This window comes from Amblyomma americanum, chromosome 3, assembly GCF_052857255.1.
Source record: "Amblyomma americanum isolate KBUSLIRL-KWMA chromosome 3, ASM5285725v1, whole genome shotgun sequence".
NCBI lineage: Eukaryota > Metazoa > Arthropoda > Arachnida > Ixodida > Ixodidae > Amblyomma > Amblyomma americanum.
In genome coordinates, this window is record NC_135499.1 from 219,921,366 (window position 1) to 219,945,259 (window position 23,894).

A 23,894-nucleotide genomic window follows, 5' to 3' on the forward strand; every position below is an offset into this window, starting at 1 on the left:
GATGCAGCCGTTGAGAGGAGGACGGTGAGGGGGAGAGGAGGGCGAGATGCGCAGCAGCCACGCAACGACGAAAGACACACAAGGGTTCATCAAAGCGGCCTCGCGAGAGAGGGGAAAGAAGACGAGAAAAAGAAAAGGGTAGTAATAACGCGGCAAGGCATCTCAACCCAGCCATGGCACGCGCGTTCAGCGGTGCTGGCCGGGAGGGGTTGGGCGAGGCAGCCAGAAAAATGGCCGAGAAGAAGGGGGCGATGGAGTCACACACCGGCGCGAGAAGACATCGCGGAGACAAAAGAGAAACAAGCGTGGTGGGGGAGGTCGGCCAGTTTCACTCGAGAGCGACGAATACACGCGGCGGCGCAAGAAACGAGCCGCGGGGCCCAGAAGGGGAGAGGTGGCAAAACAGGAGGAGGAGGAGGTGGTGCTCTTCTCCGAGGAGACATTCGCGCTCGTCGAGATCTGTCACGCGAGCAGCTTTAAAAATAAATCCGCGAATCACACCTCCACGGCTGCTCTAAGTACACTGACGTTCGGCGTGGGGATGTGTCTCGCCAACTCGGCGTGATTTATAGCGGGTTAATTTTGGATAACGCCGGCGGCGGAGCGCTGCTGCTGCAGCCATGTAGATGGGAAGGCTGCCGCCGAGGCGCGACAACCCCGAATGAGCAGCAGCCGGCTGAGGGCCCATCGGGCTGCCGGCCGGGGCTAAGCGGGGTTCTTTTCCATCAGGCCGTAAACGTGCCGGAATAACGGCATGCGACGCGTGACGCGCGCGCAACCTCCGAATGAGGGGGAGACGTGCATGTACGGCGGCCCGGAGTGCAGCGCCGTCGTCGTGACGTCACAGGGCTGGCTGCCGCGCGCGCGTGCGCCGCTCACGTATGCGCGCCACATGCTCGCAATCATCGCGCCTTTGATATACGGCCCGCGGGAACTCTGCGAAAAACGTGCGCCGTATCTAGCGATGGGGACAGGGAAGCGCGCACTGTGCCTGACCCGGAGAACATCCACGAAGTCGACGCTCTGAGCGCAGCATTACGGGTGGCACCGGCAATGGGCGTCGTCGGTGCCGCGAGTAGCCACGACTTCGGCCAAGATCAGCGTTAAAAATGAGTCAAACTGTCGTGAGAAGTTCAACGGTGAACGCCGACACGCCTTCGTGATACCGCCTTAGCGAATCACGTGCACTGACAAGCAACGCTTCGACGTCCCTGGCATGTTCAGTTAGGGAGCCATAAACTGGAATAGGCTTAAAACAACTACTTCGTAAGGTGGCACTTGATTGCACCTGGAAGCGAACAAAGAAATTTTCGGAACATGGAAAAAAATGACAAAGCGTGCAGGTTAATCCTTGATACTATGGACCTTCCCCATAGAGGTACATGTATTCTGCGAGGGACTATCATCTATGCTTGTAAATACAAGGGTGCCCTTCTATTACTCTAGTCAAGAGACACGTTAAATGAGGTCGGGTGCTACTTGAGCCTATATGTATTACAGCGCTAGGTGTGCACGGAACGTTGGCCCGTTTGATGATGTTCGGCGTCCGCGCAGGTGCACAGCTGGCGTACATTTACCTTTGCACAGGTGCACCTGCCCAGACGGACAGCAGTTGACCGCATACCCGGGACAGTCGAAATGTGCCCGCATATAAAGCATTTCATGCACTGGAAAGCTTAATTTGGTAGCAGTCTAAACGTGTAACTACGACATAAAGGGAGCGCTCAGTACTCCCCTGCGCGACCTGCACAGTGCACACCTCAGTAGGCGCCTTTAGCAATACCGTGTTACCGTCACTGAAGGCCGGCTATCACCGTGGGTTAGCATGCGCGTCTGAACGGAAATTCCAGGCGGAAGAAACGGGAAAGGAACGGGGGTGCCCCGATATAACGGCGCAATCGCGTTCGCTAACACCTCTCATCCTCGGCGCGAACACGATCGCGCTCGATAGGGCGCGCGGGGCGGGGGCGCGGCGAGGCTGCGCGAAACGCGGCTTCCCCGCCCTGCTCCGCTACACCGGGGCAGAGGTGAAAGCGAGGGGCGGAAAAAGAGAAGAACCGAAATGGGGACAATCGGCGTACGGAAAGAGGGCGCCGCCGAGAACGGAGGAGGAGACGCTCCCGAGGAGAGCCGACATCACCGCCGACATCACCGCGGTCGGCAGCTGCTTGTTGCTCACAGCGAGAGGCGGACACCTGCTTAGCGAACGGCCGCGCTGGTGCTGTACCAGCAACTGCGTGGACAAGTAGAGAAGAGAACGGAGCAAGAAATACTAACGTTAAGGCCAATATTCGTAAATGTTCACCAGCACCGCCGCACGAATCGACAGAGCAATAAAATGACGACGTCACTGTGACCGTGGCAGAGCACGTACTGCAATTCGCGCAGTTCTTATAGTATGCGAGTTTGAAATGGCTAATGATACTGTATCGCTGAATGAATGAATCGCGTGTAAGAGAAGACGAATATGACCTGCTATAAACTATTTTTCCTCTGGGTGTTTTCCGGTAGTCAGGAGGAAAATGTGACTGAAGCTTAGCAAATACATATATCAAAATGCTTTCGCACATGCCCCGTATCATTGTGGAAAGGAGCATGCAAGTAACAAGAGAGCTTACGATTGCTTGCCGCATTCTGTGCTCTCAAACAGCTGCTCTGACTTGTCAGCTTCTGAATGAAAGGAAAGATGCAGACAAAACGCCTCCCACCCGTCGACTGAGCCGCCAGGGAATAATAATAATAATAATAATAATAATAATAATAATAATAATAATAATAATAATAATAATAATAATAATAATAATTGGTTTTTTTGGGGAAAGGAAATGGCGCAGTATCTGTCTCATATATCTTTGGACACCTGAACCGCGCCGTAAAGGAAGGGATAAAGGAGGGAGTAGCCCGCGGTAGCGAATTTCAGTTCCCTGGACCACTCAGCGAAAAACGACCTCGTTCATATTCTTGCGTGACGGCCAGCCGAAGTGTGAGACGAGGTGACTGATGGCAATGAGATGGTTTAATGGCCGCTGGTCTAGCGCGAGCGCTCCGCTCCGTCTCGGGCCACTGTCAACTTCGTCACAATATTACCAAGAGGCATGATGAAGAAATATTCCGCTTTCACTGAACTAAATTATACGGGATACTAACGTGCCATCTTTAACCGCTTTACACTATAGTGAATTGCGGTAACATTGCCTGCTCCAACTACTTTAATGCAGAAACTGCGCACGGAAGCGCCCGCGATGCCACAGTTTCATGGAGGAGCCAACTCACAGACGCCGCAGGTCGAGAGCAGCTGCTGAATGCTCTTGAGTGAATAAATGCGAAGTTCAGGCCTAACTCAAGGCTCTGCATGCAACGTGCAGGCTTAATACGAACCGGTGTCGTTCAGATATACCCCAATACCAAAACTACAACGCTGAACACCCCCACAAAGAGCAAAAAGTCAGCGTATTTCCAGCAGCGGAGAACAGCTACGCTGGCAGGTTCGAGAAACCGGTCGCATGCCACCGTCACACTGGAGAGCCCGAAATACTGCTGGTTAATTTCCGCGCAAACGTAAGCGTCCCCCCGACTCGGTACAGAGCGCGCAGTCCCCGCGAATGTGAGCCCACACGACCGATCGCCACCCACGGCCGCCATTGAATGGCGTCGGACATGCTAATGAGCAGCGAGCAACACGCCGGACGAACCTTGGCGCATCCTTTTTCAATGAGCGAAAACCACGTGCCTTCTCATACTCGCGCACAAGCGAACTTGTGTGCTAACGAACGCAGCGTTCCTTTTTCCTTTTACGCGAATGCCAGCAGACGGCTCACACCGGACGCTTCGCGCTCTGGCCTTGATCGACGCCCACAGACATGGCGCGCGGAGCGGCGTCGCATGCAACAATGTCGGCACCGCGTTGGCCCACGAGCATTTGCCACGTTTGCATATCGGAGCGTTTGCTCCTTCCTCTGCGGTGGATCTGTGACGCCTACTCGCCGAGAAGGATCGGCCAAGGCTGCGGAATCGGACGAATCTCCGGAGAAAAAAAGTCGAGCCCAATAGACCCACATGCGCTCCGCGCCGCCGCGACTCGCATCAGCTTTCGCAGCACGCGCGCTTCCCACAGCCCGGCGCGGCAGCGGCCCGGGAGCGACCGGCCGACTGCTCCCAGCCTCGCTTACGTTTGGGCACGAAAGCCAGGAGGCAAAGGGAATCTGGAAGGTTTGCAACCTTCCAGGTTTACAACATCCCTCGCCCTAGAAACCGCAGCTGACCAACACGACGAGACTAAAATCTGCTGCGATGCCTTGAAACACTTTGCTCCTGTTACTTGAATTAATGTAGCTAGGGGCTGAAGACTACAATTTTAGGAGGCTCTTGTGGCGTGTCAAGCATGCGCCCAACATGTTGAATCATGTATTCCGACGTTTGACAACAGCCTCATGCATCGACCACAGCAGGACATTGTATAGTTCAACAATGACGGCTCACGTTACGTTTCCGGGCCGGTTTGATGAGACGATTCTGTTCAGGTTCGCGTGTCGTCAATAGATACTTTTAGCATAGCGCGAACCGCTGCCGCTACCGATTACCGCGCCACGCCACTGCGCATGCGCAGATCGCCATGAGGGCGCCAGATGGCGCTACGTCGGGACCAATCGGCGCGTGCGCAGTGGAGGGCACGGTACGCGCTTTGCTAAATGTATCTAATGGCTCAAGCACCAGCATGCCACTGTAAAGGGCGGAATCGACTAGCCGGTGCGGCGCGTTATAATAAGAACAAAAAGACCAGCTGTACTATAACGGCCCAGTGTCCGCATCTTGCTGCCATTGCCCGTGGCCAGCAAAGCAGAGCCACGAACAGGCAGTGCTTCTTACGTTTGCTACCAGCGTCAAGCGGAAGCAGTCGTGTAAACAAATAGGACGCCCCAACCTCTTCGTTCATCAACCGTTGCTTCAGAACGTCGTGCTAACGCTGAAGTTACACGCTGGTACGCCAAATGGCACCAGATCAGTCCTCCAGGGCCGGGTGCTGTACACTGACCTCCGCCCCTGTTCCCTCCCATTTTTTTTTTCCTCACTGCAAGCAGGACATCGTCTTTGTTACCGCAGGACAGAAAGACGAGTTCAACCGTGTCGAAAACGCGCAAGGCTTGCGAAATTGCGCACATGCGCCACGCATGCCCACATAAGCGCGTGCCCATGGGCATACCCGTTAGCAGTGTGGCCAACAGCGAGCCGCACAGAGTTTAAGATGAGAAAAGAAGTGTCGAAGGCAAGCCAAGATTGCAGAAGCGCCTTCTCACCCTCAACAGGCCCCATCTTTTCTTCTTGCGTCCTATCTCTCCTCCGCAGGGGTAGAAACTCTATCAAGCCCTGTCGACGACGTCCCGCTATTTTAGTAGCATGGAGGCGCTTATCCTGGCTGCCTTGTCTGTCGTTACCCCGATCTTCTTATCCCCTCCGCCAACGCGCTATTTTGTTTGTCCTCACCTGCACACTTTCTTTCTCTGTCACTTCTTCCCTTGGCGTCGCCGCAGCCTACGCCCTGCCTTCCGTCAGGCCTCGTGCGCCTCAATAAAATACTGTTTGACGTGCGTTCTCTCATCCCCGGCCCTTCCTATGACTCTCTCCCCTTCGTGCACCCTTTTCCCCCTTCAGCAAGGCACGCGCGCTCATAAGGGTGCCCCTGCTGTCGTTGCCTTCGTCAGAGGTGCGCGCAGGATGCAGCACACGCAGGCGCACCAGAGAGAGAGAGAGAAAAAAAAAGAAACAAAGTTATCCTATTCTTTCTTGCCCAGCTTAAAATGGCCACCAAAAAAAAAAAAAACCCCGTGGAGGGTGGAAGGATGGCATCTTACGGCAACAAACAAACAAAAGCTCCAGCAGCACAGTGAGGGGAAAGGTGGAAAGAGAGAGAGTAAGGAAAAAGAAGAAATATTAGAAAAGGGAAAGCAAGAGGTGAGCGCCCAGGCCTCCCGCATAACGGACACGAGCCGGGAAGCCGAGGTTACGCAGAGGGGTCCCCCCCCCCTCCCCCCCCCCCCTGGAAACGCACAATTTCGTGGCGGGCGTTTTCTTCTTGCGTTTTCTGTCCTCCCTCCCTCTTCCTCCCGTTCTTGCCCGTCGCGTATAAATAGAGCCGACTGCCGTAGCGGTAGCCGTAAGCGGGGGATGCTACGCCCCATCCTCGCCTTCTCGGCGGCTCCCGGCTATCATCGGCTTGTTAGCCTGCTGCAGCTTGCAGCGCCACGGTCCGGTGCACTCATAGACTCGAATCACGGGGCTGAGCGCTGGTCGTCGCTCTTCCGCCGGTATCCCCATACCTCCAGGTAACAGAAACGAGCTCGACAAGCGAAGGGCAATGCGTCGGGGTTTGACGTACAGAAATTGACTGAATGAAAACGTTCACTGCAAACCACAAACGCATTCACGGAAGAGCAGGGTTGGGTTCTTAGTCCAGGACTTCACTGACTCTTGCAGCTTTCTCGACCGCTCAGAACTGGCCACCAGGGGACTCCCACTGCTCTGGAGAAGTGCACATGTGTTTTCTTAGATCCGGTTTGCCCTCACATTCGCACGTAATGGGGTCTAGAGAGGGATGAGAGTTTTCGCACCAGGGACAATCCTCCCTATACCTAACCTATACCTAGTCGGATACATGCGGTTATATAAGAGTAGGTTTGGGTAAGCCGCTAATTGAATTTTTCGTTAGTCCTGGGATTGCTTTTTGTCTAGGTCCTTGTGTAGAGGGGCGTAACAGCGCCTAATGGTACGATCATTTTCTAGGCGATCATCGAAGCACATAACTCCAGTTTGAGGGTAGCATAGGTGTCGCACGGTGGGCGTAAGCTCGAGCTAGCCCATTTACTCCCTCGTTTCCGGGTAACCGTCCACGCCCCGGCATCCGATAAATGCACAGCGGAGTGGAATTCGGATTTGCTACTTTTGCCAGACTTCTGATGGCGTTCGTATCTATCGCGCCATTCATGCAACCCCTGCACGGTTCCTGTGAGTCCGTAACAATCATCAGGTTTTTATTGGTTTGCCTGCTGACGGTTTTTCTGAGGCGATGGAGGCGCTTACTAGCTGACGCTGTATGTGGTTTACCACCACCGCTACCGACCCCTTCCTGTGATACGGGGATCAGTTGGTGCACACCAAGTCGTTTCTGTCTCTATTCTTTTGAATAAAGCGTTTGGCCTCGTATTTTCTGCGTCCCGCGTCCCGTTCGGGATACATTCTTTTGGGAAAGGGGCTGACGTGGATCGCCCTGAGCATTGGGTTTGGTACTGTCTCTTGAACCGTACATCGTCTAGGTCAGTTGGCATGCCGATCCTATACAGGACCAGGCTGGCCGGGGTGCTTGTTCCGAGTCTGGTGTTTTGCGCACACAAGAGGGAATCCCTATATTCGTAATAGGTATTATGCACTCCTGGCTTTAGTAGTTCCGCCGCGGGTGTGCAGTCGGATAGGCCTAACGCTACCTTAAACAATTTCCGCACGAGTACGTCCACACGGTCGGCCTCCGCTTTCCTTAGCTCGTGGTAGGGGAAGCTGTAGGTTACTCAAAATATGAGAGATTTAAGGAGTCGCATAGTGTCCTCTTCTCTCATCCCTTTGTTTTTATTCGTGATCCTTCTCATCATTCTGGATATTTGCGCCGCCTGATTTCGTAGCATCGGTTGCTTTTCGATTGCACTGCACTGCAGCCACACCGGCAGCAGATGCGCCTCGTCCCGCTTCGCAGACCGAAGCCGGTCAATCTCTCGTTATCGATATTACAATAGGGATAATGAGATGAGCTGCTTGCACAATGTTCTCTCAATGACGTCGACCACACCGCACAGGCTCTGTCTGAGGTGACAAGTTTCGTAGTTTTCTGGCTAATCTTGGCCGGTTGCATCAAACGGCCAGTACATAGCTTAACATTATTCCCTATCTGCGTCCGCGGCGACGCCAGTGACACGCCGATTAAGCTTATATTCCAGAAATTACACTAACTTAGAGCGAAGCATCAACCACCACCCCAGTTGCAGGGAATCTGTTATAACTTGCAAGCAAGCGCAGTCTCCACGGAGTTGTGGCTGTGTTGTGCTGTTGTGATGCCGAACGAGCAATGGGCCGATCAGTTGGTGGACTGACCCGTTTAGAGATCTTCAGCTATAGGCGGCCCCTGGAGCTACTAACTCATGGTACCCCAACATGGTTGGCGGCTTTCATTCGCGCATTGTTTGCTCATAAATGTGCACATCAAACACGCCTTCCGCCGTGAGACAAACGAGGCCGATTAGCGTGGCACCGCAAGCGTCGGTGGTCGCCTGCCGGTCGCTGGGGACGCACTTCAGCGGGGCCGCAGTGGCGCCGGAAGCCATCGAGAGAGGCATGCATGAAAATAACGCCGCTTTCGAGTGCGACAATAAACAGCGGCTCCGAAGGGTGATGATACGCGGGCCACGACAACCTCCTCCCAGGGTCTCTCTCCTCTACCGAGGCTGTGATCGCGTTAGATAGCGACTCGGCAGCCATTCAATGGTGCCGATTACTGTTTCCACGCGCGTCGTGGGTCACTCGCTGGAACCGGGTGTTCAAAACAACAATCCACCCACAGCCAAGGAGGGCCCCAAGACCGGCGCAGCTTCTCTACTGCAACACTTCACAAACCATATGGACAACAGACGGTGTTTTGCAGTATCGGTTATGACCGAGATGAACAAGTCAATCAAGATCAATCAATCAAGATGATCAAAGTCAATCAAGATGAATCAGCACTCGTGGACACAGTGGCTGCAACAGGAGCTCTCGCAATAAAGGGACGGAAAATCAGCGACTGCCAAAGTAGTCACTAAATTATCTCTTTTATCTGGCAAAAAGTTCGAGAAGTGAGGTAACATTGCGGTGATGAAACACCTGACTTCCCCAGCACAGCATGCGTGACTCGACATCTGGGCGGCACAATGGGGGGGGGGGGGGGGGGCGACATTGAAATACGGCCACTGCGGCAGGCATTGGAAACCAAGACCTCGAGGTGAACGACGGAAAGCCTTGGAGCCCTCCACTACAGCACCTCTTTCTCTCTTTCTTATTTCACTCCCACGTTCCTTCCCTTACGGCGCAGTTCGAGTGTCCATCGAGATGTGAGACAATTACTACGTCACTTACTTTCGTCAAAAAACAATGTTCGATTATTTTCTTGGCCACTATACGCCAGAGACGAGATTCTTAAGGACGGAGAGTAATGAAGAGGAAATCAGGTAGCTGGATGACCCTTGGGCAGCGCGGGCGTCAGGGACGTTTATTGCTGCAGCGTTGCGGCATGACACACGATAAGGAACGGGAGCCCAGTGGTTTTGCACTGCTGTCCCACGGGCACTTCCGGCCGCGATCCACCCCGTTCCAGACTGAAGTTACGAGCGCGCTGTGCGTGTAACGCTGCCATGCGTTCCCTCCCACTCCATCCCGATCGACGAGATGACCTGTGCTCCCTGCTTGATCAGGAAAGTGACCGACCAGTTACCTAACTACAAAGATTTAATTCCGGCCATTTAACAGCCCACCAGTCACGTGATCGTATGCGAACGGATACGTGCAGCGTACAACTTTGCCTTCTCTTGATTTGCTGTTTTCATTTTCATATCTTGCTGTTGGTGACCTTCGGAACCCGTTCAGAGCACCTTCTTCTTACTCTTGCCAGAACGCATCTAATGAAACAATGGCTACGCCTCGGTTTCCTTTTGAAAACAGAAGCCCGAGGCGCTTTGGCACAAGACAAACGAAACAGAGCCACGCTAATTGAAGAACACCGTGGCCGAGAGGAAAACAGCGCTGGGGTGCGAGTGAAAGGCAAGTCCACGAAGGGTCCGGCCCGTTCTGCGCTTCCTGGCGCGAGAGAGGGAGGGGGGCTAGACCGCGGAAGGCCCAGCGTTTTCCCAGCGGGCCTTGAAAACAGGAAGCGGAGCCCTCCCGGGCGGAAGCTGCCTCGCGGCGATCCATCAGCGGCACGTCACGGCCTGGCCGCCGACCCGACCGACGACGACACTTGCGCCCTCGCTGCGAGCAGGTATGCTACGGCGCACGACACGTGAACGAGCCGACCAAGTGCACCACAGTGTTGTCTTGAAGGATGGCGGCAGTCGTCATTACGAACTGACAAGAGTGAAGAGCCCTAGAGTTCGAAGACGAGCGCAGAACGGAGGGGCCAGCAGAATGGTGGAAACAAGATAACAGCCATCTCAGCTCTGGGCAGTTAATAATCGCTTAAACCGTATACTCTTGCGGCAACCAGAAAATGATTCGCGAGTGTTCTTGATTTTCTGTCGCATGGGACTCATTCGCGCTTTCCATCTAGCGGTACGACGCAGAGATCTGTCAGCCCGCTGATTGGCAGACACAGCGCTGTTCACACCACCTCTTCTGCTCCTCCACCGCAGTCTTCGCATGCAGGGGCGTTTTCTGTGCGCTCCTCCTCCTACCAACTCCATCCATGACGAAATACGGCTCAGGAGTATAACGAACCCGTTACCGTCGGTGCGATTGCAGCCGACCGCCTCCTGGCAGGCACTACGGCGGACATAACTGGACAAGGCACGACGGAATGGAATAGCTAGGTGCACAATTCAACTTTGTAAAAATACTTCGGTCGCTTCGTGCAACTTGAGAAGTTTTTTTTTAGCATAGCGGAGACGTACTAGCGGAGAAGTATGACGCCTTACCGGACCCCTCGTGCGCACGCACACTGACATGGGTGGGGCCAAGCGGGGCCACTGCGCGTGCGCATGCAGCTGGCGTCCGGTAAACCGGTATACGCATTCGTTATTACGTCTCCTGCTATGCTATGTTTCAAGTGAAGCTTTTGACGAAGTCACGCTAATGTCAGCAGAATGCCTCTGACGACAAAACAAAAACAAAAGGAGCGAAGTACGGCACTCACTTTTCTGTGGTCACAAGCAACACACGAAAGTCAAGCATATAAGCAAGCAAACACGACAAAGCGCACGTAAATGCAGACGGGAGACGTGTATCGGTATATGCAGGAGACGGCAACCGGTTTAATGGATGCCTCCTGCGCATGCGCAGTGACATGAGTAGGGCTAGGCGAGCCCAGTGCGCGTGCGCAGCCGGCTTACGGTAAACCGGTATCCGTCGCCGCTAATGCGTCTCTAGCGTGGTAAAGACGTCTACAAAAGGCTCGAAAACACACCAAGTGCTGGACGTTGCTTGCGCTGTCGATGAGAACGCAGACACGAGCGAAAGCCAAGCAAACAAGGCAGCCTATACTGAAAGAAGCAATGCTGCAAGCATCGTGTGCGCGCAGTGTCCAACCCTGAGGCCACACAACATGGAACAAGCGTCTCGCTTACTTTGCTGATGTCGTCCATGCTCACTCGGCCGTTGCTGTCACCGCGGCTGGACCGAGACGATTTGGGGCCAGGGCTCTGATTGGGTGGGGCACAGAGGGTAAGGGCAACAGACAGAAAACAGACAGCATTCAGAGCACGGAACAACGACACACGGTCCACACTCACGAAATAAGGGGACCCCAACAGACTGGCACGAACACATGGCACATTGTGGCGGCGAAGCAAACGGCGCAAGCCAGCGTGCTTTGCAGACAGTGCTAGCAGCGGCGTGCGAATAGTATTTTTTCGAAACGGAGCCGAATACCAATAGGCGAGGTTTGCTTCCAATGCAAAAAAGACGAACTGCGCAACAAGTGTGTGTCTGCCTCCCTTTCGTCCGTGTTCTTGTTGCGCAGTTCGTCTTTTTTGCATTATGATCAACCAACTAGCCCGACAAGTCCTGTTGAAACATCTTTTGCTTCCAAATCGAATACGAATGGTGTAGTTAGAAACCAAACCAAATATCTGCGCGATTACTTGTGGGAATGTTAAGTGCAAAGTGATTATTCACGAGACACAGCGAAGCGCTATAAATCTTGTAATTCAAGCAGTATACAGCTGTTGAAAGACGCAACACTGATCTCCACTAGATAACAAGCGACACGAAGTCAGCATATTAACCGCATGACCGTCATGTTCGTTTGCTACTGGTGCAGGCAGCGAGCGCACTAGCGCGAAGCTGCAACTGATGAGGGGGACCGGAGTTTGAGCCATGGTTTCCGATATCGATCATGAATTAAGGCAAGGTTTACTAAACCTGCCCCGGTGGCGTCGTTTTCGTTTCTGACTCCTGTCTTGTTCGTGCAGTCCTACCTTTTATTTTTGTTTACTAAACGTGGCTGCACCCTGTCGCGTAGCCCAATCTTGAAGGCCATACGAGCGTCATGAACTCCGCCACAGGAACGGACCGCGCAACGGCGCTGAATCATCTTTCCTGCGCAGACCGATCGCAGCAGCATGATGCGCGGCATCGGAGTAAGCTCTGGTTCTGAAATATTCGCTGAAAAATGATTACGGCTTGCCTTATTCGAACTTCGTGCTAATTACCCGAAAACTTTTCGAGAATACGACAACGGATTCGATTCGTTTTGAATAATATTGAACATGCGATATTTGATACTTTCACCCAATAGGACAGAAGGAAATTCGGCTCGCTATTCGGAAATTTACATTATTCGCACACACTTCTTGAGTGCCAGAAACTATTTTTGGTTAGTCATTCTGCTAAGGCGCCCTTGTGCTATGCGATGTCAGTGCACGTTAAAGATCCCCAGGTGGTCGAAATTATTCCGGAGCCCTCCACTACGGCACCTATTTCTTCCCTTTCCCCGTTCTCTCAGTCCCTCCTTTATCCCTTCCCTTACGGCGCGGTTCAGGTGTCCGCCGATATATGAGACAGATACTGCGCCATCCCCCCCCCCCCCCCCCCTCCCCCCCGCACAGAGAGCAAGTTATCCGGCTCAGCACTGGTTCGCCTTAACACAAGCGGAATCGCACACGGGAAGCTCATCTCAGCGAACATCGGCCACAGCATGGGGATCAGAGAGGACCAAACACATAGCAAGTGGCCCTCGACGAAACCATGACACAAGGTCACATCAGCCTTCGCCTTCTCTTGCGAGCGAATAGATACAGGGGAGGTAGGGTGGGGGTGAAACACACACACGGACACAAGACGAGCTCGCTGGAATTGCCGGCGAATGCCAACAGGGCGCTGCCACCGTTCCCAGACGCGCTTCCGTGGGGCTAAATGGCGAAGGGGGGAGCGGCGCAGAGCCAGAGCACAGCCGGGCCCATTAATCCGAGATTTACAATGCGCTCGCGCCGGGCGGCGGCATGCGGGCACCGGGCGTGCAGTGGCAGCGGCGGCGCATTTGAGAGGCAAAAGAGACTGTCCCGCACACTCCGCCGCCGCCAAGGTCGGCTGCTGGCGGCGAGCACACGCACGCACGTATGCGGAATACCGCGCTACCGGACCTTCCAAACTCGGGTGGGACGCCGCCGAGGGTGCTCTCATTGCCTGCGGAGGGGACGCACGCCCATTCTGCCGCAGCCTCCCCGGATGGATGGAGCCCACAGACTGCGAGCCGGCCCCCTCGTTCAAAGCTGTGTACCCTAGAGAACGCCAAACTTTAAAAGGGCGAGGTATCAAGGCCCACTAACAATACTCTGTACACTACCCTCTCCTCACGGTGCCCCAACCACTGCGCAGGGTCACATGTATCATGTTGACGGTTCAGCGTCGCTGTGGTAGTTTCCGCTAACGCCGGAACAGGGGTGAAAGACGAGACACGTCCACTCCGTGTCGGGGGCACATTTCACTCCTTGCAGCGAGCCTGATGGCCACGCGTGTGTTTATATTGTGCACTTACACCTGTGCGCTGTCGGAGATAGCGCCGCCGCACCAGTGACCTGTCGCGGAGCGAGCGGTCTTTTCTCCACCGCGCCTGTGTGTCGGCTGCGCCTTTGAGTTCGAGGCGCCGTCCTGACAGAAGCGACGGAGGCAAAAGAGGGAAAGAAATACACGAAGGAAGGCAGGACGCGGCGCGGACAGGAATGGGAATCCACGCGGGGTGCCGTGAAGCCAGAAGGGCCAATTTATGCCTCATCCATTCAATACGTCCCGGGCGCAGAACGCATCGCATGCAATACCTGGAGCTGCGACTGTTCGTCGCAGCCAACGTGAACCAACCCACCCTGGCAGCCGCCACTCCTTCAGCTCGATCAAACACGCATCGATTCCAGGAGGCTTAGTCGCAAGAAACGTACACTGAATGAGATTAGAGCAGCAGGTTTGATACCGAAACACTGGCTTTTCTTTTGTGATTTCCAAGAGCGTGAAAGGGATTGCAGCGAATTTTATGAGACAATAACAATAAAGAAGCCGATGCGCAGTGGCGACTTCTTTCTTTTCTCTCCTTTACATTTGTTTGTTTTCGTTTCCTCCGCCTTTGTTTTTTTCACTGACATTAGCTGATCCGACGACTCCCCATTCGCTAAACTTGTCTGGTGTGAAACAAAGCGGAACAAGGAGCCTGCCAGGCATATTATTCACTGCATATTATTCGCCGCTTAGCACTTAATGTCTACGCTATAGGTCCAGCGAAGTGTCTCGTCGCCTTCGCTAACCGAACTGCCTGTTACAGTGTTACCATATACGAAGGAAAGACAACGTTGGCAGCAAGACGTGTACACGACCGCTTTTGAGACAAAGAAACTACGCGTTTTGATGTGTCCCACCTGACCAGAATGAGTCGAGAGAGACCAGCAAGCCGCAGCCTGCAACAAAATTTTTGGCGAATCCTTTACGAGCCTCGCGTCGGACATGTGGGCGTTTCGGCGACGCGCCAGGAAACGGCGGTAGACCTCACGGAGCCGAACATGCGTTCTCCATACCACAGGACGCCGTGGCCAGGCCTGTACAGCCAGGAATCGATGCTGCAAACATTCACGGCGCGCGACTCGGCGGAAAACAATTTGCATGTAAGCGCCGTTTGTGCAATGGGCACACCTAAACAAGAAAGCCGACGCTTGCGAACAGTCGCGAAGGACCCACTGAATGGCGATGAAGCTCAAGCGAGACCAAGAGAGACGCAAGTGCAGAGGTGCTTCCTATTACAGGAAATGGTCAGCGCACCTAGCATTGTGCGCGGGCACAAGATGAAATGCCCGCCTTGCTTGCGACAGGTTCGGGCGCACACCGCGCTTTGTTTTCTTTCTTTGCCCCTTGGCCACAACGCAGCAGCCACAGCGGAGACTCGCCATGATGGATGGCGGCTGGCTGGCTCGCAGGCGGGCAGTTCGCAAAAGGAGACATCAGCCAAGAAAGCGGCTCGGCCACTGTGCGGAGAGTCGCCGGGCGGCGGCCACAGATTCCGGATGGCCAGAACAAAAGGCGACAACTGCGCCCCCTCCGCGGACGCTGGATGGCAAGGTTTACCTCATAAATATGAGCTCCTTGACTCGATCAGCATGGCGGAGCAAGCCTAAAGATCGAACTTATCGCAGGCCGAGACAGCCTTATCAGTTTCAACTTTTATGCGTCCTGCTACAATTTTTTTCATCATTAGAAGCTCTACTAGGCCGAAATGCGTCATAAGTCGTAAAATTCGCTAGAAGGAAGTGACGTCACCAGAACAGAGCATTCCCATTGGTTAGAAAGAGTCAGGCTAAATGTAAGCTTATGTAAAATAAACAAAACACTAAACGGCTGCGAGAGGGTTTCGAACCCGCGGCAGCGCGAACAGATCAGCTTCGCTGGCCACTGCATATCACTAATTCGCCAACGCCGTTTCTTCTTTTCTTTTTCGGGGATCCCGCGTGCTCAGCTGCCGGCCTCGCGCTATGCTTTCGACGTCGTCGTCATCAACTTCCATCGGCGTGCAATGGATCCGAACACCGAAACCGAAGTCAAAACTGAAGTGCTAGCGCACCTAATTCGCATTTGGCCTAACTACGCTAAACCAACCACCATTTTATTGTTGTCTTGTAAGGGCACGTCGGTGAAATGCTCTTTCATCCTCGCCCACCAACTTCAGCTGAGCAGAGCAGTACACACACCAACCGTTGTTCAGGAAATGAGCAGCACTTCAGCACCGGAAATAGGGGGACGGAGTGGAAACGAAAGTGTGGCGGGGCGATAGACGCGAACCGAGAGGATGCCAGAGGTTCGACAGGTTGCGGCGGCGTCGCTTTTGTGGAAAAAACAGGGAAAAGAAATAACGCGCGAGCAACCGCTCAACCAAGGCGAGTAGGCGGCAAGACGTCGGACAGCAACTGATCGAGGCACCAACCCTTCGCGGACCGCTAAACGGGAACGCCGTTCCGCTAAAATGGCTGCGCAGTGGTAGGCGACGAGCTGCGCCCACATATAGAGTTACACGGGCCTTCTGAGAGAGAGACAGCAAGCAAGGGCACACAGTGCACGGCAGATCCCTTTTGCCACAGAGCAACGCAATGGCGCAGACGGCGCATATTGCTCGGAGCCGTTGCCTCCACGTGTAACAACTGTACAGGCGCACTCATCATCAGCCAGCCGTGCTGCTCAGTGTCCCGATGCGCTCGCCCTGGCTACGCGGCCTGCCCTTTTGTAAGAAGAAAAAAATTGTAGCAAAGAAGAGCGCAACAAAATGCGCAGAAAAGGGGAAGGGGGGGCGCAGTGGCCCGCGATCGCGACTCCATTGTCGTCGTCGCATAGTCCCACGCAATGGCCCCGACGCAGCCAGCGTGCAGGCAACGGCAGCCGAGGTAGTGGAAGAAGACGCGGCCTGGAGCCGTTTGCGATGCGAACGCGACAATCGATAATTGGTGGAGCCAGTCGGCTGGAACCGGCGCGTCCCATTGAGGAGGAACCCGCGCTGCCGCCGCCGCCGCCGAGACGTCAGCGACGCTACGCCGACGACGTCGAGAGGGCACCTTTTGTTCCCGACAATCCGCGTACGACAGCTCACAAAAGCCGCCCGCTTCGGTCTCGAGTCATTTTCATGTTTCTTTTTTTTTCTCCTCCCCACTTTCATCTCACTCTTTTCGCAGCCGCGAATCTTTGAACTTCTGTTCTAGAAGCAGTTCTGGTCGTTATCTTGCGGCTCTCTTATTTGCCTTTGCACTCCCCTCGCATCCGCATCTGCTGACTCGCCCTCGTTATATTTTTTTCCCGGTAGCGAAAAGGCGGCGATGAAAGGACTCCTCCTCGCGCGCAATGCGCCTCTTGAGTGCCCCCCCCCCCTTCCTTCCCCCTTCATCACGCAGTTCCTTATCGAGTGCGGCGAAGAGGCGGCTGGACGCCATGACGATCAGCGTGGAAAGACAGGCAGCCAAAGAAGCCAAAAAGAGCGCGCGATCCGGGCGAAATCCGCGCTTCGTTAGCCGGCTATCGAACCCTCGGCAACGAGGCGAGGGCCCCCTTTCCAAAACAAACGACGACTAGAAAAGACGAGCGCGAGCTAAAAATACAAGAGCGAAAGCAAAAAAAAAAAAACAAATGCGCGCAACAAGGTGAGCAGAGCGGTGTGATGCGCGCCGAATGGCCCGTTCGAAAATAGTAGGCATTGGCCACGGCCGCTCGAACGGATCATTTGAGATGCACACAGTGGAACTCAGTTAGGACGCGCCGAGACAAAACGCGAACGAGCGCTGCCTGCCGCCGGTTGGTGCCACTTCCTGCCTGGACGCGCCAGGACACCCCCTCCCCCGGGCTCTTTATCCGCGTCACGCGTGTCTGGGCGCGAAAGTCTGCTCCTTCATCGGTGGTCATTAGAGCACCGGCATGTGATGTGTTTCGTATACGGATGACGTGCTTCCCATGCACAGCCTCGAGTGTAGCAGTGGCAGCAGTAGTGCGCGTTGTGGCGTGGCGTGTCTTAGCGGTGGAGAGGCGCCTTCCCGGATCTCTTTCTAGGCCAAGACTTCTGTCTATAAAGTCTATAGACTTTCTATACACATACCCTAGACAACAGTCTATAGGCAATACAAATCATATAGTGTCTATAGACTGGCTATAGACACTGTCCATACACTTTTAGTAGACTTTTCTCTACAGTCTAATGAACAGACAAAAAATATCTCTTGAAGGCGATAGAGTCTATAAAAAGTCTATACACTGTCTATAGACCATTTTTGTAAGGGGTAACCTCTACACAGATTGCGTCACCTTTGAGCTCTGGGAAGTGCGCGCAGAACAAGTTATTCTTATTGTAAGAGCATCCAAATTACTTGAAATGCGTTGGCGTGAACACGTTGACTAAGATACCTCCTCTTTCAGTCTGAGTGAAAGGTACGAAAAGTGGAAGAAAAAGAAAAAAAATCACTGACTATGCCTGTAGTTAATGTCCCTTGCATTTTATGTTCCGCGCAGGATGCAAGAGTTGGAGGCTGCAACTTGTGCCAAACAGCGGCGTCCATCTAAAGACACCTGTTACGCAGTGGGCCCTTCGTTTTCAGGTAAAACCCATTTTAAATCATTCTTGCCCCCCCCCCCCCCCCCGCCCCCCGCCCCCTCAAAAGATTTCTTCAAAATGGGCTTAAACTCAAATTCTACCCGAAAATGTGCCTTCTATAGTACAGAGTTTTGAATACATCGAAAAAAAAATAGCGGATTTGTTATTCTTATCGCACAGGGGGAGTTTTAGATAACTAATGACTTTAAGCCAGTTTTTATGCTTCCTATCCGTAATGCGGCTTAATTTGAGGATAACTTCGAAAACTATATTTCGAAAGCGAGAGGCCATATAACGAACGGCGACGTGCCAAGCATCCCCTGATAACAGTTCCGTACCCCAAGGCGCCTGTGCGTTTAAATGGCCTCTTTGATGAGTTAATGTTCTCGCAGTGAACAAAGCAGACAGGTCTTGCACACACACGGAACTGGGGTCGCAGGAGATGGTAGTGCACCCACCAAGATGATTGCAATACATTAGGAAACAGATCTTAGCGTTCCAATTTCATGCGTCATGAAAATAAGGAAGCAAATTTATCCTTTTACGTTGTACGTAAAAACATGCGCAAATAGTAACCCAGGAAAACCAAAATTATGGAACTCTGATGAATAACCCGATTTGTACCCGAATTTGAGCCCGAAATTTATCACCCGGTGACTGACGATAGAGGCGAGAGAGAGGGCTTGCATCTGAGTGCTTGACTCAAGAAGTACACATGCAGCATATGCCGTATGGTGCTCGGCTGCCGACCCGGAAGACACGGGTTCGATCCCGACCGCGGTGGTCGAATTTTGATGGAGGCGAAATTCTAGAGGCCCGTGTGCTGCGCGATGTCAGTGCACGTTAAGAACCCCCAGGTGGTCGAAATTTTCGGAGCCCTCCACTATGGCGTCCCTCATAGCCTGAGTCGCTTTGGGACGTTAAACCCCCATAAACCATAAAAGTAAGAGACCTCCTACTCCAAGTTCTTACTCGTGCCACTCTGCGATGGGAGCGCCACCTGACAAAGCACTTCTGCTGTCGACTTGGGCCCACTGCTCAGGTCTCGGTGCCAGAAGTGCTTCCTCAGGTGGCGCCCCCACACAGAGTGGCACGAGTCGGAACCTGGAGCGGGGGAGGGTCTCTTAGTTCTGCTCGCAATAGTACATGCACGTAACTAGGAATAGGGCACGCCAAATGCACACCTTCGCGCCCTCAGTAGGGGCAAATGAATGAGACGGCCAACGATGCGGCGATCGCCAGAGAGAGCACGTGTAACCTGGCGCCAAGACAAAAAGACAAAGACGCGGCGCGTATCGCACCACTGCACCGCCGCCCGCACGGCGGCTGGTGGGGGAGGCACGGCGGTCATTTCCGCAATCGAAGCGAGGAATCGCCGCTGCCTTCGAAACCGAAGCGCGCTCAACCAGCGACTCGGAGACACCCCGCTTCCACCGGCGCTGCGCAAACAATATCGGTCTCGACGGGCTGGCGACCGGAGGAAACGCGCCGTGGCCGAGCCCATTTCCTGAAATCATTACACCTTCTCGCCCACCTTTATACGCGAGGTAACGAGGGAGGAACATATAGCACCGCCACGGGGCCTCTCTTCTCCGGCACCGTGCAGCACGCTGAACTCGGCACTGCGTGCGACCATTCCGTTCGCAGACTCCCGACGAGCAAACGACGGCCGTCGATGGTGCGAGGTTCGTGATCGGGAGTGGGGGAGGGCTCGGAGCGAGCCCCTCGCCGATCGCCTTCGCGATGACCGTCAAGTGGCAACAGAGACGCTCGCTGTTGCACCACAGTGGCGCCACGTACGTCTGCCCGCCAGACACGTACTGTACTAAGGCTGCAGAGCCCGAGGTGTCGGGATCGAATCCCACACGCTGCAGACGTGCACGCTGAAGAAGCACAGGTGTTCGAAACCATTCTCGAGCCCTACTCCACTATGGCGACTTGTTCCCTCTTGCTACCCCCATCCCTCATCCCCCCCCCCCTTTTTTTTGTGTCACCCTTAGCGAGAAAGTTGCTGCGTCTTTCTTGTCTTATTATTATTATCACCATAAATACACCTTCTCTTGTGCACTAATAACCAACCCTGCACCTTGCAGTGAACGTTCCTTGCGCTGTGCGGGTCACACTCCACGCGATATGGAGATGATATGCTTAAAATCGTGATTACGAAGACAGCTGATTAAACGCGCCAGCCATAGCTCTTTATTATGATGAGACAGCCTGCTCATCCGGCGACCTGCTGCAGAACAGCTGGTCCCTGCGGACAGGACATTGCGAGCCAGCTGCGGGCGGCGCCAGCGTGATCGGAGAAGGCAGCGTAGCATTCCTGGCGCAATTGGGCGCTCGATGCCAAATTTGTGAACGGAACAGTTTTAGTATAGGGATTTATATACGACACGAATTCCAGCTACAGAAAAAACACTCGCAACTGTATACGTCGAAATAAAGGCATGACAGCAGGGGTGCACTGATGCATGGTTGTTGAAGGGGCAGGTTCGGATGGGCTCCTATTTGTGCAATGCACTTCTTTGACTTCCTTCGTGTAAAAAAAAAAGTAATCTTTTGTAGCTGTTCATTAGAAAATTTCTTGCGAATTCTCTCCCAAATTCCTCCGACAGCAGCGGCCTTCTCCCAGAGACCGCGACCAAGCTGGCGCTGACTGATGCACCCCTTTAAATGGTGCGCCTTAAGAGCGGCCGCATTACGACTCGTTAGGTCGGGCTCTCTCTCCCACGATACCGACTTCGACACTGCTTCCCGCGTCGAAGCGCCGTCCTAGGAACACGGATCGACCGCCACGCAGCCAGGCGCGGGGGGGGAGCTGGCGCAGGAGGTCGCCGTCCATTGAACGAGAAAGAAGTCGAAAGAGAGGGAAGGAAAGAAACACGTCCCCCGCCAACAACAACGGCGAACTCTGTGACGTCGTCGAGCGTAGCACGTCCGCACGAGAAACGAACCAGGAGACGTACGGCGCCATTCACGGATGCTGCGCCGAGACAAGGGAAAGAAGGGAGCCGGAAACGCGTCGGTGCCCCACGCACCGGGTGGCGATACGTCAATCGGCGGAAATCAGACGGCGGGGAGACGGACGAGGGTTCAATTAATCACACCGGTTGCAGCCCGCGCGACAATGTCGGGGGGGGGGGGGGGGGGGGGGGGGGCGCTGTTGCAGCACCTGTCGCGAATCGCTTCGCCGCCGGGAAGCTGGCAGCCACAGAGCATCGCGCGACACCCAACGGACTGGCCGCGCGCCACCGTGGTTACTAGCTCCCTGTGCCGAGCAGAGGCAATTGAGGAACATTGCGAGCCTTAGATTTCTGCCAGGGAATATCGGTTTGGGCAGGAGATGAGTTTGTTAACATATCGTCAAACCGAGCTGAGCCAGGACATCAGGCTTCGATACATTTCTTCATCACAGATTGTTGAATCACTTGCCACAGGCCTCGGCCACTCTTTCTCCTCGCATTTTTCACCTTTCTCTGCCAACTTCCTCCGTGCCAATCCCTGCTTCAATCTCTGGCAGCTGCGTTGCTTTGCAAAACTGACGGCGTAGACAGTTTCGCAGTCTGAGAGAGTGCCGACGAGCAAAGTGAGGCGTGTACTGCTCTGGCAAAAAGACTTGCCACTTGGCGCATATTGCGTCCCATTCTGCGTTCATTTAACTAAAGGAATTGGAATCCGCTCGTTGCTTCTGGTACAAAAGGTTGCACATTGACACCTGGGAGACCCGTAGCGATATTTATTTTCGCACACCACACCAGTAAAGGCACCCTTCCCGCATACCACTCCAATGGGCTTCAAATAGACATGACGCCTAACTTGAACCCATGAAATCTTGGCGCGAAGTTGCCATATCAATGCGCAGTCGATGACGCAAACCAAGACAGATGTAAAACTGTGGTCCGTTAAATATACGGCACCTCTGGCAAGGCGCACAGTGTGCCGCAAGAAAATAACTAGCGCGTGATGTCTTACAACTACTTGTCGCACACCCCTGTGTACACCGAAAATTTGTTCGTATGAACGAGGCATCCAGCAGCAATAGTCTCACCAATCACGTTCGGTCGGCTTCAGGACGTCACCCGTGACCGCGGATACGCAACTAAGTGAGCGCTCAGAGTCGCAACTGCTTGCATGTCAATGAAGCGGTGTGCACCACTCAAGACACGTTGGAGGCCGCGATTTTTGCCGCCAGCCGAAGCAGGGCGCACTGTTCCCAAGCCGCCTCGGCTGCGCGGACCTGAGGAGAACACAGCGCGCGGACAACTTCCGCAAGAACTCTCGGCCTTCGGAACAGCGGCTGGTTCGCGCCACGCTCGACGTCACAGCGATCCGCGTCCGCGAGCCTGCCGCTCTGCACAGCCGCGCGCGCACGCCCTCGACCGCCCACGCTGACTTGCTTCCCCCGTGAGCTGTATGAGAGAGGGGCTCATCGCCCTGGGCAACAGTCTGCCACGGCTCCCCTCTCCCGGGGAAAGAGAGAGAGAGAGACGGGCGAAATTAACGTCGATCAGATGCCTATTCTGTCGGAACGGTGCGGCGGCCCACACCGACGCGGCCGGTAGATCCGTCCGTCCGCCGCATAAAGACAAGGGCACGCCGAAGGCTCCCCGAGCATCGCCGAGATGTTGATCGATCACCTTCAGCGCGCGCACCGTGCTCCCTCTGCGGCGCCGCAGCGACCGATTGTTCCGGACATCGTTTATTGCCGCCACTTCTTCCCAGGGCGGTGACGCCGCGCAGCCCCTACGCCGAAAACAGTTGGCTCAGGCTGCGAACCTCCTCGCTCACCTCTCGCCGTCGGGGCTGGCAGTAGCCGAGAAGCCTACACTCGGTAAAGAGCCGTCAACACTCACTGCGGCGCAATACACTTGCGCCACCCGCCGCGATGGCTCGGCGGCCGCCATGCTGATCTTCAGCTAAGCACGAGGTCTAGGGTTTGACTCGTGGTGAGATGCGGAAAGACCCATATGCGCCGAGATTTCAGAGTGCGCAGTGACTAATCCCCAAAAGCTCACGATTAAACCGAAGTCATCCGTTACGGCGTGCTATCACAAGCCATGTGCTACAGCTTTGGTATGCACTACATTTAAGACAGTAATGCCGCCCTTCTACAGAGAACGCTTAGCTGACTCCCTTCCTCTTAAGGCCATGTCCCACAAAGAGGAAACAAAGCGCATCAGCGCGGCGTCTACTACTCCCAAAGCGAACAGCCAGTCAGGGTGCCTGACCTTTACCAGATGTGTAATACGCAGTACATGAGTTGGCCTACGAATACAGGCGAAGTGCGACCTCCACTGACACTGCACGGCACAACCGAAAGGCTTCATGGGCGCGGTGCAAGGCGATGAAAGGCATTTGAGTCGTGCCATGTACAGTAGGGGGCAAAAGTCTCTGGACAGCGTGTTCCTCAAGCGAAGTCTATAATTCTGCTATTAGCCGGCGGCTAGAGACCACACTTATGGAGGTGAAAGAAAAAAAATTGACTTTCACCTCCACAAGGTGGTCTCCAGCCGGTGGCTAATAGCAAAGCTAGCGGCTTCATTTGAGGAACACGTGGTCCAGAGACTTTTTT

At 54.3% G+C, this 23,894-nt stretch overlaps 1 protein-coding gene across 4 annotated transcripts in view; it reads right to left on the reverse strand.

Moving 5' to 3' along the window:
• LOC144126119 (AT-rich interactive domain-containing protein 3C-like) overlaps nucleotides 1–23,894 on the reverse strand; it is a 270,128-nt gene that overhangs the window by 88,430 nt on the left and 157,804 nt on the right. For 2 of the 4 annotated variants that reach the window (XM_077660077.1, XM_077660079.1), the window contains one exon: nucleotides 11,349–11,423. The exons of the other annotated variants lie outside the window; for them this stretch is intronic. In XM_077660077.1, coding sequence (XP_077516203.1) covers nucleotides 11,349–11,423 — 75 coding nt within the window. The remainder of the gene's footprint in view (nucleotides 1–11,348; nucleotides 11,424–23,894) is intronic. 4 annotated transcript variants of the gene reach the window in all.